Raw genomic sequence first — 20,950 nt, 5'->3', positions numbered from 1 at the left:
ACATACAAGCAAAGCTTCCTGGTGATTTCTACCCAATGGGCTAAAGTGTAAGAAACTCTCCTCTCAGAACACAAAAGAAAAAGAGCAACTTTTGTATAAACTTGGTGTTTGTTATAATATTTAAGATACAATATAAAGCCGTATTTAAGATAAGAACTTAACACTATAAAATATGGTATTCTCCCAAAAATATCCAGTATCTGTGTTGTAGGAACTGACCCAATTTTAATTGCTTTGTTACCTGAGACAATAGATCAATAAAGCCAGACAAAGTATTGGTAATTATTTCCCTCAATACAATCCAACTTAGATTCTCTGGACTGAATGCTCCCAGTGAGCAAGTTAAACCTTCCTACCACAAACTTGATTTTCCCATCATAACAATCGTGTATGTTTAAAGAATCTTTGTATCTTCAAAAGCTACTTTCTGCTTCAAGTCCTCCATGGTTTTTACACTTAGTAAAATTAACTGAAACATAACTCAAATCTGCTGAAGTTCTACACTTGCCTGAGTGCAAATGATTAGAAGTTTGTTTCAATCCATACACTGTTATGTAGATCTAAAATAACTAAATTTTTAACTGACCCACATATTGAGAAAAAAAATTCTTGCCCATGTTAATATGTCATTTTCACCACCACACAACAGAATTTTTATACAAAATTTACTTTATTTATAGATGACACTTCTCTGACTTAGGTTACAGCATCCAGAAAGAGGTGGCTCTAATGATCCTCACAGTGGGAAGATGAAACTGCAGCCAATTTCCTTATTAAATACTTGAAAAATATTTGAAGTTACTATTATTAAATCTTTGGGAAACAATTTGATCTTTCCACAGAAAAAGCCTTCTCTCTTACCTGGTGTATAGCTCTGGAAGATTTTGAAAACTGTTTCTCCAAAATGCTTTTCAAATCTACTGGTAAAGTCGCTTGTGCATTAGAACTGAAGAAAGAAAAAGCATGCATTATAAAACATTGTCAAAATAAAGCAGCTCTATGTACATTAAAAAGAGTATCTTTAGAAATGCCACTTTAAATACTGAGTAATTGTATACTGCTTATTGTATACTGATAATAATTTCCTGAACAAAAATATTGAACATACTGATTCCCCCCGAATTATAACTGTAAATAAAAGGCAGTTGCCATTAAAATCCCTATAAAAATAGAGAACAACAAACCTGGGCTTTTCTGATTCATTGCTTCGTGATTTTTGTTTTCCTTTATGTTTTGGAGGCTGACCTGTGGATATAAAATTATTTGTTCTTGAAACCTATGAGTGTTAAAAAAAACTCCAAAACTATGAGTGTTAAAAAAAAAAAAAAAAGACTGTATGTCAACTGAACTGCAAAAACAAAACAAAACAAACTGGAATAAGAGTTAAAGAAGCTAGTGCCCATGAGCACAGCTTCAAACAAGTCAGGTCAAGGGGAGACAGTGCAGGGCTGTAAGGACACATTAAAATTATGGCCGTTACTGTCTGGGTCTATAGACAGACATAGGAAACAGTTCCTGTTCTCAGGCAGTTCACAACTAGACTGCAAGAAACAAATAACTAGTAAGCAAACCACTACCAAAAAAAAAAAAAGACGTTAAGTTGCCACTGATATATTAATTTCATAGTAATTGCTCTGCAAGTCCCAGAAGGGAGAAAAATCACATTAGCTGGAATAGTCTGGAAAAGCTGTTTGGTTTGGAAGAACAGTTCGGACTTAGAAAAACTAGAAAAAGTAGTTAGAAAAACTACTTGACCTAAGAGTGGCACTCAGGAGTACAGAGTAAGCATGTTATGCAAAGAGATCCCAGAGAGCAGAACTGGGCGCTACAGAGGCAGACAGTAATTACGGTCAGCTCCCTGCAGGTCCCCAGGTCTTTGTAAGCCAGCCTTCCTCCAGGGCACAGTCACTGCTTCTTTAGAGGAGAGGGTATCAGCAGTGACTCTCAAAGCTGTCAGAAGACTTAGTGTGGCAAGAGAGAAAGGTGTATGTGACAGAAGGACAGAGAGGAACAGACACGTCAGATAAAGCCATCAGAGCTGTGGTGTCTTCAAACATAACAACATTCTGAAAAAGGAGAGTTCTGGTTTGATTTTTTTTAATACAGAGATTGATTTACATTTTATGTGTTAGAGTTTTGCCTACATGGATGTGCTCCATGTGTACTGCCAGTGGTGGTCAGAAGAGGGTGTTGACATGCCTAAAACTGAGTTACCAGTGGGTGACAGGAACCTGACTTCCACAGTGAGGGCATGGCCAAAAACTACCAAAGTGTAATTCTGGGGCCGCAATGGATGGACAAGATTTAAATTACTTACACTGCTATCTAATAATAACTTTCACAATTTTTTAAAGTGTTGTCCTTAAAGTATTTCACAGTAGATTAGATTACATTAGGTAAGACCACAACCTGAATTTCCAACACTAAGTTTAACCTGTTGGCCAGAGAGAGACCCCTGTCACTAAGTGACTAGATATCTAAAAAAGGAGCCCAAGAGAAGACAGAACTGCAGGCAGGAAAGACAAAAATGGATGGTAGAAGCTAACCCACTGAAAAGAAATACCAACAAAGGAAAAGAAGAGAGAATGACGGGATGTTATTAACTACAAGGCCAACAACCTCATCTCAAGAACCCAAAAGGAACACTATGAAAGCTTGAGAGAAGTAACTGTTGCACGAAATAACCTTCAACCACTAAGAAAATCTGTATGCCCTTAGATTCAGTTGTAAAAAGCAGAAAGGCAGACAAGTCCACTTTGAGAAGATTTTCATCAAAATATAATACAGAAGGAGATCCAGAAATACATGAAGCATGCATCATCTACAGACAAGTACACGCGGTTAATGCATGTAACTCAACCAAGCCAGGTTGTGCAGAGACGGAAGCACTGCTATGGTATGAGTGCCCTGCCCTGTGCAGGCAGTGATCAACAACATCAGCACCTTCCCTGTGGATCATTTACCTCTTCCACCACCAAGCAAAAAGAGCTCAACTTATCTATGTGCCTGGAAAGAACTTCCTTAGCTATCTGCTAGGAACAGGATCCTAGTAACAGAAAAAAACTACCCACTTTGTGGATTTTGACACAGTATACCAAATGAATAAACACCTTTTCTCAACAAGGTAAAATTATCCCTATCCAGTCAAAAGTAGATGTTCTGACTTAAGAACAACAAGCAGCATTTTTACATATAAAAAAAAGACAGATCTGAGCTTGGTGTGGTGGCTTATGTCAGCATGTGAGAAAGTAAGGCCAACCTTTGTTACATACTGAGACAATGTCTCAAAAATCAAAAGCAATTCCTGTGGTATTAAGGACTCTTGCTCTTAGACAAGATAGCAATAAAAACTCTCAACAGTAAAAACAACAGCCAAAGGAAGAGCAGTGTATTTTACCCTTACTTTTACTGGATTTACAAAATGAAAATTATTACAACTATGAGAAGCCAGAATTCACTTAAGATAAACAGTGTCATCCTTCTGTTTGTTGGTGGGCTCACGTTTCACCTGTGTGTGCAGGCTGGCAGTCAACTCTGGCCGTCTTCTTCAATCATGTTCCACCACTGTCTGAGACAGGATCTCTCACTAGCCAGGACGTGCAGACTCAGCTGGCTGGTTAGCCAGTGATCTGCGGACATTTTCCTGGCCTGGCCCCCGTGACTACTGCAGCATGAGCCACTATACCTGGCTGCTGGATGGGGCTGGGGTCCAACGCAGGGCTGTGGCCTTGTGCTGAAACTACTTTACCACCTGACAGCTAACAGCGGTTGTCACAATGACTGGACCTGAAATCAACTAACACACAGCCACTGGGTACACTTGTAGGAGGCTTCCATGATCAGACTGTAGAAAGTGAGGAGACCCACACTAGACACGGCCAGCACCTTCCTGTGGCATCAGAATAAAGGAGACCCAAAGAAAAAGCTTTGCTTCTTTATGTATTAATTTAGCCTGTGTGCCCTTGTGCTGCCTTCCTGCCAAGGAACTTCATCTACCTGTTGTTGCCACCACTGGCTGCTTATACTAATCCAGCTCACTGACATCAGGACGCAGCTTTCTCAGCCATGCACAGTGAACGGAAGCCCAGAACCCCTCTGGAATCCTGCAGGCCTTCAGCTGCAGACTGGGACTGCTGAGGCATTCAGCTTTGTGAAATGAACAGCTCCTGCTTCTTAACCTCTCCAGTGTGTAGATAGAGGTTAGAATATCCAGACCATATCATGTGACTTACTGTAATAATAAATCCTTCAGCATATATTCTTCCCATTGGTTCTGCTCCTTCAGGGAGCCCTGTATATCAACTGAACCATCTTCCTACCCTCCACGTTGTCTATTCTTTTAGAAAGGGATTTAGCTTATTTACGCTATTCTGTGAACACACGCACGTACATATACTCATGTGGATGTGTGTCTATAAACCGTCCGGGGAACTAGTGCCTGAGCATGGTCAGAAGACGGTGTCAGGTCCCTGGAACTGAAGTCAGTAAAGGTGCTGAGAAGGAAATCTGAGTCCTCTGCAAGAGCAACCAATGCCCTTAACTGTCGAGCCTGCTCTCTGGCCTCCTCAATGCTTCCTGAAAAAGACTGGGAATGCTCCAAAAGCTTTAAGAAAATGGGAACCAAGGAAAAGCCTTTATGTCACATGAGGTAATCACCTAGAGGCGCGATGGAGCTTCGGCCTGGTCTTTACTCTCACTGCTTCTTTTTCAGAGAATCGGCATTTGCTTCTCTACGTGACCCTGCTGTCATCGCCAGCGGCAGCGCTCACCACAACTAAGCCAGCGTAAGCGACAGCTTTATGAGCCTTCAGAATCTTGAGCAAAAGAGACCTCTCTTCTACGTCATCAATGACCTGCGCCATGTGTTCTGCTAAGGCTATGGGACAGTGAGAGTTATTATTACTACTTCTCACTATTACATATTACAAGTATCACCACGTCAAAGACCTAGAACAAAACCAAGTGAAGCCTGCACAAACTCCCAGGCACAGAGGTTTGGGTGGCAATAATGAGTGAAAGACTACTCACTTGGAGGTGGCAGAAATTCAGGATGACAGTCACAATCGTCTCCCTTCAAAGCCTCATCTGCCACCTGCCCATGAAAACAAAACTAGTGAGGTTTTAAAAGATAATACAGCCAAAGAATCAGCAATCACACACATTTAACCGGAATATGGTAAGATTCACTTAAGCACCTAAAATATACAGCTGGTTATGATGCCTGAATGTATAAACAAGCATGATAACAAACAATGGGAACCGAGAAAAAGGACAAATTTGTGAATGGTGGCCCTCCTTCTGATGCCTGGCATGACGCCGATGTAGATGTTAAAAAACGCCTGTTCGTCCCCCCAACTGAACGAAACTTTCTGGACATTTTCTGTATTATCCACAAAACAACTATATGTAAAGTTTTAACAAAACAACAACAACAACAACAAAAACCTCCCTTCTCTGCCTATCACCCACCCAACACCTACCCCCCTTTATTCCCTTCCTCAAACCTGGAAGCCAAACATAAATAGGAATTCAGCTTTTTATACTACAACTCTGAGAAAAGCTCAGACATGTGTATCTGAGACATCGGGCTCACAGTCAGGCTAGAGGCCTTGTGGAATCTGAAAAAAGAAAAAAGGTAGACCAAGACACTTGCTGACACACACTGGGTTAATGGCTGGGGTCAGGGCTGCCAACGGCAGCAAAGTGACAGACACAACCTGGGCAGAGGAGCCCCCTAGGAGCCCAACAACAACAACCGGGGGATGGACAAGAGAAAAGGAAAGAAAAGAAAAGCCAGAATCACTGTGAAGAAAGTAACGGAGACTCAACTAGTAGATTCGACTGTCACTCCTTCCCAAGAGACTGGCTGAGACAGAAATGGAGGACACTCGGACAGAGCTAACTGGCAAGCAGCATTTGGAAATTCTTTTTAAAACATGTAACATGACTGGCATTAAGCCATGTGACACTTAAATGTTATCTTTATGTAGCTGCATGAGACAGCCAGGTTGCCTGATGTGGGAGAATCGCATCATCAAAAGGTCTGCCACCGAAGCACCACTGTAAAACGTGAGGCCGCTCACACTGGAAAGAACCGCAGGCTTTAGCTCAGCTTACCTTTAGATTCTGATGGCCACCATTTGCCATTCTGTACTTAGTTTTCCTGTAACCTCTTTCTGTTTCCACAAAGTTAAGTGATGTTCTAAAGGCAGGAGCTGATGAGTTTCTAGGTATGTAAGCCCTGGAGGCGACAAACAACACGAACCATCACGTCACCCTGCACTGACACCCGTCCACAGAGCTCCACACACGAGCTGCGGCACCACAGCTCGCTCGGGAAAGCCGAGCACCACAACCTGGAACTACCTCAACAGGACTGCTACCCTGAAACTGTGCTAAAACGAAGTGGCTGAAGACAAGTGTTTCTGGGTCTAACAGTAATAACTAAGTCTTTCTGAAGCAACAGCTCTGATACCAAAGTGTATAAAAAGCTTCACAAGAAAAGTTGATTTGATTTGCTTACATTTCTTATTCTTTTTAAATTTTTAAACAGTGTGTTTTGATAAATTCTTTTTCCTCCCCTATCTACTTTAACTGCCAGATGATCAACTGCAGAGCCCTGGCTACTACTTCTTTACCTGTAAGCACACTGCAGTTTATCCATAGCCTTTGAAAGACAATAAGGGGCCGGGAGGCATGTGTCCAGGACAGAGGAGAAGGGCCCAGGCCAAGCTGCATAGCAGCAACTCCTTGGCTAGAACCCATATGGCCACACTGGTCCCCATTCAAGCCAGGTAACTTCAAATCTTATTTTACTCTTTCCCACAGAGGTATTATACCAACTCCCAAGTCACCTGCTTTTAAGACACTAATACAAGTGGGCACACTCATATGCACACACACATGCACACTCACACACAAGCACACATACCACAGGTGCACCTGCGCACACACATACACTAACCCATTCACACACATACACACCACTCCCACCCACACAAACATGTGCATGTTCACACACACACACACCAAATACAATAAGCTAAAAAACCAAGAAGAGCCTCTCTTCCACGCTAATTAGAAGCTGCTACTATGTGAGTGAGCACGCAGCTCAGAGCACCTGCCGCATGCACACAGCCCTGGGTTTGACTCCCGGCACCACATCCAGGCGCTGTCAGCTCTGACGGTGACAAGCACTGTGACTCTTTAAATTCACAGAACAAAGCCTTTCCAAGTGGCAGCCACTGACCTGGGATTAACTCACCTGCTTTCATAGAAAGCTTTAATTGGATTCTTATTTGATGTCCGACCTATAAAAGCCAACCACACACACAGCGATCAATGGACTGGGACCACAGGTGTCAAAAAGATTTTCAAATTTCTTTCAGCTGATAATTAAAAACATTAAAGTTTGAAAGCTGAAAAATAACTTCTAGCAAGTTTACAATTCTAGATGCTTTTAATTTCAAGCTGTCAACAAAGTGCTACACGATCCTGTCAGACAGCCCATTACATGTGATCACTGATAAGATGCCAGCAACAGAGAACTTTGAACCAGGTAGCACCTGTCTTCAAGAAGCTCACAATCTTGGAATCACGTTATGCTGGATGATAACAGCGGCTGGATAAACAGAACCGCTCAGCTATACAGACACTAAACACCCAAAGGAAAATATAACAGGAGAAAGATCTACATGCTGGAAGTGCAGCATAAGGAATTCTAAGCACCAGAGAAGGAAAAACATGTAAGTAAAGAAAACAAGCACAGAATGAGTTAAGTATTGAGAACTTGTAATTCCTAAAGCGCACAGCCAAGTTCTCAGACAGACAGATGATAGACAGATGACAGATAATTATAGATTATAGACAGACAGTTGATGATAGATGATAGACGAATAGATGATACAGATAATGATAGGTATATGACAGATGATAGATGATAGATAGAAAGATGGGCAGATAGATGATAGACAGATAGACAGATGATATAGATAATGATAGACATATATGACAGATGAAAGATAGACGATAGATAGACAGATGACAGATAGATAGACAGATGGACAGATAGATGACAGATGTTCAGCTACATAATTAGTTGCAAAGTTGGTGTAAAACATCAAGCAACGCTAAAGGGCCTTTTCTAAGGAAATTAACAGAAAAAAATTTCTTTTAAAAACTTATCAGAAAGTATAGGAAGAAGTATTTTTCTATAGAACAAATAAAACTTGATCACTATGTTTAAAATATACAAATCACTTTCAATTACGTAAGTGAACATAATATCATAGCTGTACACAGAAACAGAAGACTTGAATGACATCACCAAGATATCATAGCACAAGTACAAAACACTTGAGAACTGGTGTGGTCCTCCATTAACCCAAGAAATCCATTTTCAAAAGTCTTAAAGGGAATTTGACTGTAACCAAAAAAATCTTAGGTGAAATACCTTGGAGGTCTTCTATTTGTTTTTGTAACTTTACATGCTGCTGAATTAGATCCTTGATTCCCTCAGGGTCATTTTTACAGAGTTTTTGAGCTTTTATGTTTGCTTGCAGGGCCCAGTCATATTCCCCCAGCATAGAAAGAGCATCACAATAACGATAATGACCCTGTTCCAAAAAGATAAATTTAATTTTTTCTCAAAAGATATGCTTAGGTTAAAGAAGAGAAGGAAAAATATTTTGGTTGAAATGGATTACTTTAGGCTTATCAATAAAAATAAATAAATAAGATAAAGTAGCTTATGAACTAAATAAGAAGTTATAAATAAGCACGTAATTTAATTAACTAGAAACCATTATTCTTAAAGAGACTTGTGAACCCCCAGAAAGGAATATAACTTTTTTTTATAGTTTACTATTAAGGAATGAAATAATTATTTTACTACATGAAGTATATCAGTCATTAGTTATAGGAAAGAAACTTAATTTTTTCAAGATATTTGAATGCAGCAAGCCAGGACATTCCCTACACTTCAGAAGTCAAACAGTTCCTGGAGCCAGAAGGCACCACCAGCATGCGTGACACTTCCTCTTGGCACTGCTCCTCCCTTTGATCTGCCTGTGTGCTAACTCTGACTACAGTCTCCTACTGTGAGACAAGTCTGAAAGCCACTGGTTCTGTTTACTCTTAACTCCAGTGTGAAGGGTTTTAGTTGTGACAAAACCAAAAACCCTTTCTGGTTGCACACATTAACTTCCTATTCTAGAAACCTAGAGCTCAATTAAAGCTCTCTTCAAGCTACTCATATTTCAAACTCCCATTTTAGGCACAAATATTCTACCAGAAGATGATTTTACCAGCAAACTAAGCTAGAACCTGCAGCATACCATACAAGCAAAGCCAAGAGCCTGATTTCATGACACCTGTCTAGATCTTATTTACCATTTATTTTGAGAACATTTGTTTTAGCAAGATTTAAAAAAGCAAAAACAGCCCCCCCCAAAATTAAAACAAAACAAAACAACCAACAAACCAGAGAACACCTGTTTTCATTAACAGAAGCCAGTGATGTGTGTGTGTGTGTGTGTGTGTGTGTGTGTGTATGCAGTCTGTGCTATGTCCTGGGGACCTGTCTGTGAATTCTTCAGAAGTTTATCCAGCCTGTTCAAAGACACTGACTCATCTGGGACCTGGTCAAACAATGCTTGTCGCCAAGGGTGGATGCTGTTTCTTGACAGCTGAGATCCCTCAGGTGTACTACAAGGTCAGAGTCCTAGCTCTGGACACTGATCAACTGCTTTAGAAGAGTCAAACAGCTAGGACAAGAAATGACAGAGCACAAACTATGCTCTCAGTAAGTGTTTCTCATCGTTCCCCCTGCCCTACTCAAACAATTCCATCCAGTCCTTTTTCCTGAACCATAGACTACAGTTCAACTCCCGATGACTGATGGGATCGCTTTGAATTGTGCTTAATTTAAAAGCGTCTCTTTCTTGAAACCAATTACTAAGTTCCACTCTCCCTTTGGCACTCTGGTCACCTATGACATTAAGCAGAAATTCCCCACTACTTGCCGGTCTCCTACTCCTTCAACTAGAGGCTGTCATTTCTAACTCTTTTGTCACGGCAGCACCATCAATTCTAGTACTCTCCCCTGACAGTGCAGTGGAGAGAAAGCATGGCTGTGATCCCAGGACTGGCTAGTTTCCAGGTCACTGTGAGTAACCTCCAGGCAGGGAGGCACCTGACCTCCTCAGGACTACTTAGGGCACCCCTCAGGTAACCGAGGGGGGTCTTGTCCCTGGACTACTGCTTTGGTCTTGAGGCTCTCACTGCATAGGAAAAGTCTTAAAAATCAAGGAGCCCAGGCTCCAAGTCACAGTTTCAGCTAAGATGGAGTAACAGAAAAAAAGGTCAGAAGTTGTGGCTTACGAAAAGACCTGACTGGGAGCGACAGAACAGAGTAAGACAAGAGAGGAGAGGAGTGCGAGCCTAAGCCTGCCCCAGCTGACTGAGAGAGCGCACACCACGGCACAGGAGGAGGGACACAGGAGACACACTGGAAGGAACGGTAGGAGTCCAGAAAGAAAAAAGCTGCAGAAAGACTTCCAGGTCTGCCTTCTTCATACAAAAGGGGGCATTAAGTACTTAGAAAGGTCCTGACTCGGTGGGAAAAAAAATTGTAAGTCTTAGTACTCCTAAAAAGTTTACAAGCAATTTTTAGAAAACTATTACCATGATCTAGGTTTTATACTAAGAATTCTACCTCTCGCTTGTTTTACAAAATACTTGTTTTACAAAATTAAATATTCGCCAAATGCAAGTTTCAGTGACCAAAAAAATTCTATTTCAAGCAAAAACAGCAAGACCCTGCGCACCCTCAACACAAGTACCAGCTGCTCTGAGTCCAACTCCAGACAATGTCTTAGCTGGAGCACGTACTGTGCGCTATCTGTGTCCGTGTGTATGTGTCTGTCTATGATTTTGTGTCTGTGCATATGTCTCTGTGTGTGCACACACACTCACAAACGCCACAGTGCACATGTGGAGGGCAGGAGACGCGTTTTAGCAGTCAGTTCTCTTCTTCCACAACACGGGCTCAGGTTACCAGGCTCGCATGGCAAGCGCCTTTACCCAGTGGTCCACCTCACCTGCCCTACACCATTCAAAATAAATAAATAGAAAGATAAAGACAAATGTAACACACAGAACTATACCAGCAACCTTCTTGGTGACTCGCTAATTTCCTTTCCCTTTCCTACTCAGAAGCAAAGGCTATCTAAAGTTGGTGAGTGTTCTCTTAGCCTGTTATGCTTGCGTTTACTCATTCCATTGAGCAACTTTTAAAATCCATATAAACTGCTAAGCCAGCCAACTCATTTCCAACATAGGATATGGTGACATCTTCATGAAGCCAGCGACAGGACCGAGGGCCTGCCTGTGCCCCTGCGGTCAGCTGTGGCCACGCTGTTCTGTGTTTCTCAGGTTCTCTATTCCACTGGTTTCATTTCTAATCCATCTACTGCTCCTTACAACTTTAATTCTAGTGTACACAGTTCAGATTCTAGAGAAAAAAAAGTCACAGAAACCTTGCCTTAGAATGTTACTTAACTAGACACATGGTATAATTTTTTAAAAAAATGCTACATGCTAAAAAAAAAAAAAAGAAGGGAGAAAAGAAGAAGAGAAGGGAATAGGAAATATCTCCAAGGGTCAGGACTGGCAGGAGACAGCTGACTAAGGGACATTAAGTAAAGAATGATCAGCAGTAAAAGAGCCAGCAATGCTGAGGAAAAGCATTCAAGGTAGAAGAAAAAAAGTGAAGTGAAATGGCTCCTGCACATGAGGAAAGTGAGGAATCAAAGAAACAACAGAGTGAGTCAGCTAAAGAATGGCCAGAGTGAGGTGGGAAAGGAAGGGTGTTCAAGATGCGAACACATAAGACATGCCAGAGTAATAGCTTTGATCAAGTAAAAATACCACATCCATCTACATATGCTTGATCACAAGACAACCAGGCAAGAAGAATGCTGTAAGACAGGTCTTCTGGCGGAGACCAGTAACCTCAGCAACTCAGGAGAGTTGGAAGGTGACAAGCCCAAGGGCTTGTCTAGACCACAAAGTGAGTTCACGGACAGCCAGGCAACCTGATCAAACCATTTTCTCAAAAAGGAAAAGAAGGCTGAGTTGGAGAGCGTAGGAGCAATTTGTCAGCGTGTCGTCCTCTAGGTCCAATGCCCATTACCACAATCAATCAATCAACATAAAACCAAAAGTGAAAAGGCTTCAATGACTTTGCACATTTTACCAGGTGTAAACATGCTAAAAAGTTTTATGGGTGCATGCATATGAAATCAAGTAACTATGAGGGTACATACACAAAGGAGCAAGTGATTTTCTAAGGCAAACACACACAGAGTCTACAATGATGGGGTGTGTATACCACACTTCTTTCCAGTAAGTTTTAAGCAATTCACACTCAGCATTTACTGAATTCCTGTTAGCACGCCAAGAGTGCGTCACTCAGAGCCTGCAGTCGCCCCAACTCCTGTCAGCACTACCACCCCACCCCACGTGCTGATGGCTATAGACGTCTGTACTCCTGAGGGCCCCTACTCGGCTGCATTCAGTTTTTTTCCCTGTTTTTTAAATTCCCTACAACTTTACTAGAAACAGAGAAATAGATTCAAGTCCCTCACTTTCAAAAAGGTTTATTTACACTTTTTAAATTGTTCCTGTGTGTGTGTCTGTGGGGGAGGGAGGGTGCCTGGGAAGCCAGAAGAGACAGTGAACCCTCCAGAGCTGAAGTACAGCAGCTGTGGGCACCTGGCACGGGTCTAGGAACTCAACTTGCCCTTTGCAGCAGAGGCGGGCACGCCTAACTAGCCATTTCCCCAGTCCTGGTTTCTCAGTTCTGTTGGTCATTAGGATTAGCGTTCTGCGAAAACTTACTTGTGCTGGTCCACTTTCCTATCAGATCTCTGACCTGCTTTGAAAGTGCTCTGCATAGCCAGTGTGCAAACCATCAGTTCCATGTGGGATCTACATAAAGATGATGTCATACTAGCCTCTTAGTACAGGCGTGTCTCGACAAACACAAGTTTTAAGCTCCATACAGTGAGTTATAACAAAGTGGAGCTTTTTCTGCTGCTGATTTTGTGCCCCATTCTACCCAAGAAACCTGGGGCTGAGTGAGAGAGGATGCTTGTACAATGTGATGGATGTGCCTAAATAAAAGTAGATTCAACTTGGGAGCTTTGGAATCCTTTTCTAACCTGAGGCAAGAAAGAGGCTCTCACTCTCCCTCTTTCTGCTTCCTTTGTCTTCCTTCTCTTCCCTTTGATCTTCCTTCCTCCCCTTCACCCCATCATTCCCTTTCTCCCATTAAACTTGGGGCTTCTAACTAGGATGTTTTTCCTCACTACCTCTCACAGCCCCCACCCTTGCAATGACAATAAACTCTTAAGCCCACTTCCTGTCCTTGAGTTCTTTGTAATGTCACCCAGCATTTTTATATACACAAACATCCCACAGACCCATTTTCACACAACAGTAAGGTTCAAGGGCTTGCTTGGTGTAGAATACAGAAGAAGCCTACCTTTGGCCAGGTGTTCTTCAAAACAATGGCCCTCTTTCCATCACTAAGTGCATTTCTAAAAAGAAAAACAAGAAATACGATATTTGAACATTTCATTCTATTACGGCAAAAGTTCTAAATGTCATGTATCTACCTGTATGTTACAAATTTTACATGAATATAGTGCAGTAAAAAAAATTAATCCGTCTGATAAATATCCACAATAGCACAGTCAGAAAATGCAGAGAAATAAAAGAAAGGGTAGAAGGCCCCAGGAATCCCACAGCTACCCAGGACCCGCGTTCAGTGTTTCTAGAATTCCTTATGCATCTTCTCAGCATCTGTGTGACGTATTCACAAGACCTTCTACACGGTTTGTCCTGTAACACAACTTCTGACTCTCAACCACGTTAACTCCCAAGCCTCTCAACAACACGTCAGTTAAGCTACACACACTACAGCTGTGGTTTCAACCTTCCCAATGCTGTGACCCTTTAATACCGTTCACTGCTACTTCATAACAAATTTTGCTACTGTTATGAACTATAATGTAAATATCTGTGTTTTCCCATGGTCTTAGGTGAGCCCTGGGAAGGGGTCACAGGCCACAGGTTGAGGACAAGTCCCCAGTCTTTGGACTGCTGCTTCTCCCAGGGCTGTGGAATGTCACTGGCTCTGGGCCCACTTTCTCATCTGTAGAATGGGATGGTGGTTCTGGTCTAACTGCTCTATTGAGGTTCATACTAAGTTAGTAACTGTTAAATTGTCTCCTAGATCTGTGCTTTCAGGGGCATTCCCCAACAGCATGTTTCGCAAGTCCTTACCGCAGCCAAGCACTAGTTCGGACACCCTGCTCTTCCCTGTAGGCTCACTTACTCCCCCCCTTGGCTTAAGTATTTTATTTTCTCGCTGTCCAGCTCACTTTGTCTGTTTTTCTTCCTGCCTCAATGTCTGGTTTGAACTCGCTGTTCACCAGCTCATTGTCCCATCAATTTATTGTACTTGAAAAAAATTTAAATAACAAAATGAGGTAACTTATGCCATCGGACATTATTAGAAAAGAAATAACCAAAATACTAAAATCTCCTAAAGACAAAAAACTAGATTAACAGAAAAAGATGGAGGAACAGGCATGAGATCCTACACAAACTGATGTCTGACAATGACAGCACAGCGCATGGGGCAAACAGAATGCTACTAAGTGCTGCTGAACCACTCAGAATTCACACAAATGTCAAACACTGCCTCATGCGCAACAGCAAAACCAAGCCCAGGAGGCTGTGATTCTAAGTAGCCAGGCTAATCTTAGCAAGAGAGAGACAGACACAGAACAGTCACTTTCAGAAGAAACACAGAACACTATGGTGGCCATAGAGCAGACAAAGATTATCAACCCAAAACAACACAAGTTTACTGTGAGGAAAAAAAAAAAAAAAACAAAAAAAAAAAAACCCTGACAAACTGCACTATACTAAAACTAATCGTGTATGTGTGTGTGTGTGTGTGTGTGTGTTGTCAAGTGTAAGGTTGGAGGACAGCTTAGAGGACTGAGTTCTCTACCATGTGAAATCTTGGGATCAAAGTCTGATCTTCCAATTTAGTGGCAAGTGCCTATCCCCACTGAACCATTTTGTTATTCCTAAAATTCACAGCTTCTGGTGGAAAAAAGAAAACGAGTACTGAAAGGACAAGGTACTGAGAGTGTGAAGATACTTGCAAGACACATGTCTCAGTGATTCACAATCAGACTACAAAAGTGACAGAAAGACATTCACCTCAGGGGGAAAGGATAACAAAAGGTCAGCAGGGGCTGGAGAGACTGCTCAGAGGTTAGAAGAATGCTCTTCCAGAGAGGTCCTGAGTTCAATTCCCGGCACCCACACGGTGGCTCACAACCATCTACAATAAGATCTGGTGCCCTTTTCCTGTCTGTAGGTGTACGAGCAGACAAAATACTGTATAAATAATAAATAAATCTTAAAAAATAAAAAAAGGTTTACTCCAAGGACCATTCATGGAGATAACCTAGAACCCTTGCACAGATGTAGCCCATGGCAGTTCAGTGGGTTCCATAGTAATGGGAACAGGGACTGTCTCTGACATGAACTGATTGGCCTGCTCTTTCATCACCTCCTCCTGGGGGGCGGGGGGAGCAGCCTTACCGGGCCACAGAGAAAGACAAAGCAGCCACTCCTGATGAGACCTGACAGGCTAGGGTCAGAGGAAAGGAGAGGAAGACCTCCCCCATCAGTGGACTTGGTGAGGGACATGGTGGAGAAGGGGCAAGAAGGGTGGGATTGGGAGGGGAGGAGGGAGCTACAGGGGGGATACAAAGTGAATAAACTGTAATTAATAAAAATTAAAAATGAAAAAAAGGTCAACAAGGCATTCCACAAAAGAGGACATTCAAATAGACAGTAAGATTTGAGGAAACACTCATGTATTCTTAACCACCTTACACAAATGAAGACTAACACTCCACTTACACCACTCCACATTCACCATGTCTAAAATGAAACAAACAAGTAAATGTCAGTGAGGGCTGAGCCTAAACAAAATTCAGCCCCTGCAGCAGAGGGAAAGACCATCACAGGGAAGTTCTGAACTAGAGCAGACTACAAGCACACCCTCTGTCCTTGACTGTACACCCAACAGGACCTGATGCCATGGACAGCCACCTAGAAACTTAGCAAGCACCCATCGCTGACACAACTGACAAACTATGGTCTAGTCATGCCACAGGCAAATACTTTAACAGCACATGCAACAACAGGGACCCCAGAAGACTGCTGAGAACCAAATACAGAAGAGCACCTACTACATGACTCCATTTAGATGGCATAAAGATAAAACCCCCCCAGAGACTGATAGGAAGACAGATGGGACAGTGAAGAAGAGGAAGAACATGGGTTGCTGGGGCACTGCTGTGATGCTGTGATCTGGGTGCTGTTTTTAAGTTGAACAACCTGTAAAGATTCCGTCTACTCCCTCGTGATACACATTTCCTAGGATGTGTACTACTTTTGAGAAGATCACAAGAAATGCCTGGCTTTGCTGGAGAACGTGACAGTTGGCCTAACAGCAGTCACTGGAGTCTCCCTGGCACCATGGGGGTGGGGTGGCAGCTTTCTGACCAAGTCATTTAGGCTGAAAGCCCAGACCTTAGATGCCGTGCTGAGCTGCCACATACAGCCTAGAGCCAGCCTCCTCAGGAGGCTGGGAATTACATCTCTTCACCATGTTCCCGGACCTAAAGCAGTCTTCAGGCTTCTAGTCCCTGCCTCCAAGCACTTTTGGAAGACGCCTACTCCTACTGTCCTCAGCTCCTCAGAGTTCTCAGCTCACACCAACCACGCTCTGCTCCAAGCCTTCCACTGACAGCTCCTCCGGCACTGAAAGAAGCTCATATTCCTGAACCCAAACGCTCTCAGATGCCTTGGCAGCCAGACCCTGCTGTCTTCTCCCACTTGTCTCCAGGGCTGGTCTCATCCACCACCGACAGACACTCGAGGTTCATCTTCTCTCTTGGCTCTCGTAAAGGGCTGCAGGGCCTACAATAACGTTAATTACTGGAGAAGCTTCAAAAAGCCCACTGGGCAAGCTCTACCATATTGTTAAACCAGAATGCTTGGGAGTCAAACTTCAAAGGATTCCAATATTAAGGGTGAAGCCTACTTTCCTAAGACAAATCAACTAACTGTATCTCCAAATTCAATCATCTTGGACATCTCTCCCAAACATGACATCTACTCTTCAGTTTCACCTCCACACAATATTCCATTCTGGATGTTTCCCAGGTATTTCCACTCACTGTGTGTGTATCTTCAGTGTTATTTTATGTTGTGTGCATTCGCATACAGATGTATATATGGACAGATAGATGATAGCAAGACAGATGACATATAGATAGTCTACCTCCTAGAAAGGTACTCCTTTTCCGAAGACTCCGCACTGTTATTAAGTGGGCCCAAATCCAAGAACTGTTAAGAACACAAACCAGGCTCCTTCCTCACATCCCAGCACTAAACCATGGGCCATTTCTGTCACCCTGACCTCTAAATATCCTGAATCTTCTCACTTTTCCATGTCTACTGTAGCTACCTTCCTCCAGCCTGGAGCCCTCTGAAAGCCTCCCAGCCTCAGCCTTGGTGCAGCCCTCCAGAGCAGGTTTCTGTAGGCAGAACAAGCTGTTTTAAAGGTACTAAGGTAACACCATCATCTCACCTGAAACTCTCTGGCATCTTACCACCTCTTTCAACGCAAGAGCCGTGAGGTAACCTGCAAAGTCTAGGCCCTGACCACCCTTGCTCATGTCTGCACTTCAGGTCACATGGTACACTACCAGCTTCCTCAAGACAACCCACGGCGTCACGCTCCAGCCTTCACACTGCTGGCTCACTGGCCAGCTCAGGGACCATGCCTCTATGCTCATTTCTGTCATCACCCATCAGGTGAACAGTATTAATATCGTGAACCCTAACAGTGTTGTCAGTCATTCCAACAACACACATTACAAATAACCTATTTGGTAACGTGTGAAGGTGAGTTAAACTAGTCAATTCCCAGCACGGGGCCAGATCTTGTAACTGGTCGCAATGCTGCTTATCCAGACCACAGCAGCAGAGAGCTGGGCTGACACTGTGCAGTACCAATCTGTGACCTACTGACTTCCATTAGCCACTGAGGACTGTGTTCTAGCTTAAGTGTTCCAACATACTGTAATTATTACAAAAGCTGTTTACTTATTTCCCCAGACATGCCTTAATCTAACACTTTACATATAATACTGGTTTTTGATTTTTTTATTTTTTTCCTTATTCTGGGACCTTAACCACAGACCCTCAGGGTACCCTTTCTTTGAGGCTTAGAGTTCACAGGCCCTGGCTGCCTGCTTCAGCTGTGACTGTGGGTGAATCAGTAATGAACCATTTAACCACCAGACTTAAGGCCTAAGTCCCAGGGTCTGCACAGTGACACAGGGGGTATATGGTCACCAGGAGCTCACACTCCACACTCCTCTCTTAAGTGCCTCTGAAGAAGGCATGGGAAAAAAATGCTATTTACCAATTCTCTCAAAATACAGTATGTATGCACACATGGAGTACACACGAACGCTGCTGGCTGTCAAGGATCTTCCCCCTAGGATTATTAAACATTACTTTCACAGTCCAACTAGATTAACAAAGAAACAACTATTTCCCAAGTAGCTTAACGTTACTATTACACCACAAACAAAATTCACTCAGCTATCATCAAATATACAGTGACTAACAACCATTCAGAGAAGCAGGATATTCTAAATCCAAGTGCCTAGATTTAAAACTTTTCATGCCCCTTCATCTAACAGAGCAGAGGAAGATTATCATGAATATCCAACAGACATCAGTACCTGAACACCGAGGATAAGTAAATGACAGTCACTAAAAACCTGCCTATAATTAACTGAAAATAATCTATATCCTAACATAATTTATAAGCAGTCTATAGACTAATTCAAGTGGCCTATTCAAAACATGGATCAACACGATCTGATGGATCACTCGAGTATCCAGAACAAGATCTTGATAGACACGAATATTCAAGTTCTAAGGCTGAGATGGAAAAACATAAACTGTACAACCGCACGTGCAGGGTAGTATGTTTTCCACTCAGTGTTTTTAGGGTGTGGCTCAAACTGCCTATATTCTGATTTATGAACTGGAGATCCACTGGGTTCAACATGAGCACATCTATAAACATGAGGTATGGCGGGAACACATAGGATCCGAAGAGAATAGGAAATGAGTAACCACACAAGAACTGTCAGTGGATTCTTTTCAGCTCAAAAGGTGTATTTATTTTAAAAAGAGAGGGTATGGGTAGGAGAGATAACTCAGTGGTTAAGAGTATTTGCTGCTCTCACAGAGGACCTGGGTTCAGTCCCCAGAACCCGTAAGACAGCTAACAAGCGTCTGTAACTCCAATTCTTGGGATCTGGTAAGATGCGCATGTGGTGCACATACAAAATGCAGGAAAACACTCAACATATAAAACAAGATGGCGTCTTTTTAAAAGGGGTACATCTCCCCCAAGACTGGCATCGTGTTCTCTTCAAGGGCAACTTCAATGCTTCTAAATAAAAGCAGACCATGCGATGAAGAGAGAACGGATGAATAATTCAAACAGCACACACTAAAACTAAAGCTGTGGGCCCTCGCAGAAGGCACATGCACACACACAGTCACAGTCTGTGTGTGTCTCTCTCACTCACTCACTCACTCACTCACTCACTCACAGGAAAAGGAAATTCTCACAAAAGCATGGTTAAGTCACTATACCTCTGATCTCAGAAATCCAGAAAACAAATCAACAGGGCTTAAATTCTCTCTGCTATACAAACAATATCTGGAGTCTGACAGAAAGGAACATTAAAGATAGGTAAATAGTAAAAGGTTAAGGATTGCTTAAAGCAAACTAGAATACTCGGGATTCATGTCCCATCTCCAACTATACTTGCCCCTAGAAATGTTCATTATTTCCCACGAGTTCTACAAAAATGAATTAGAGCGAGCAAACTTCACTCACGTACATTAGATGAGCTTTTGTGACCACCTGAATTAGACATGTCTTAATGCCTTTTCCTATGAACGACACTGAAATTTTCTGGTTATTTCAATCACAACTATCACTGTATTAATGACTACTGTTACAAACTGTACTGAAAAGTATGCCTCTACCACACCAAAACAACGAAGACTCTCATCCAAGTCAGGAGCGCCCTGGGGTTCATAGAGTACCCTCAGACTCAGGGTTGTGAGGGCAAAGATGAAGCAGCAGGAAAAACCCCAGCTCTCCATCTTACAAGCACAACATCCAGCCCAAGGGGGTGCACATGGCTCTCAGGCCCCAGGGCCTCTCACAGAGCCCTCTGAGCGAGTGTTTATTTCAGATTACAACCATCAGATTCCTTGATCACTTCAGGATGAGCATCTGTTTCCCAGCCCACACGCCTCTTAACTCTGGCTTTCTTCTTTGCACCACTAACCATAACATGACGGTGTTTCTCTCTTTTCAAGATTATTTCTCATGCTAACCTCGATGTTTCACTGCTTTTTTTTCCCCTTCTATGTGTGTTTTAAATAATACTTGCTTTGCTTTACTTTTTGTCAAGTACTTCAAGTACACACAATTCAGAACACAGCATGAACACGCATGTACCAACTTAGCAAGAAAATAACATTTTGCCATAATTACTCCAGCTTTTTATTTGCAGGTTTGTTAAGAGTTGACACCCACTGTGTGCCAACTCTCCCATCTCAAAACCCTTTTCCCTCCTTCTCTCCCCAGAGATAGCCACTCATTTGGTTTATAACATGCCCACACATTTTTAAGTCTTTGAAATTCATATTTCATATTAATATGAACGTACACATTGTTTTGTATGTC

General features: G+C 42.5%; 1 protein-coding gene across 9 annotated transcripts in view; it reads right to left on the bottom strand.

Annotated features, from left to right (window-relative positions):
- Positions 1–20,950, bottom strand: part of Ttc3 (tetratricopeptide repeat domain 3) — a 96,357-nt gene that overhangs the window by 50,309 nt on the left and 25,098 nt on the right. For 8 of the 9 annotated variants that reach the window (XM_060370793.1, XM_060370788.1, XM_060370790.1 and 5 more), the window contains 7 exons: positions 13,547–13,601; positions 8,453–8,615; positions 7,265–7,310; positions 6,118–6,241; positions 5,029–5,092; positions 1,185–1,245; positions 862–946 (listed from right to left, as the gene is read on the bottom strand). In XM_060370793.1, coding sequence (XP_060226776.1) covers positions 862–946; positions 1,185–1,245; positions 5,029–5,092; positions 6,118–6,241; positions 7,265–7,310; positions 8,453–8,585 — 513 coding nt within the window. In that variant the 5' untranslated portion in view covers positions 8,586–8,615; positions 13,547–13,601. The remainder of the gene's footprint in view (positions 1–861; positions 947–1,184; positions 1,246–5,028; positions 5,093–6,117; positions 6,242–7,264; positions 7,311–8,452; positions 8,616–13,546; positions 13,602–20,950) is intronic. The other variant, XM_060370792.1, reaches the window with a different exon arrangement.

The sequence above is a fragment of the Meriones unguiculatus genome, chromosome 17, assembly GCF_030254825.1.
Source record: "Meriones unguiculatus strain TT.TT164.6M chromosome 17, Bangor_MerUng_6.1, whole genome shotgun sequence".
Lineage (NCBI taxonomy): Eukaryota > Metazoa > Chordata > Mammalia > Rodentia > Muridae > Meriones > Meriones unguiculatus.
The sequence above is the reverse complement of the archived record's forward strand: the minus strand, read 5'-3'. Positions and strand labels throughout refer to the sequence as shown.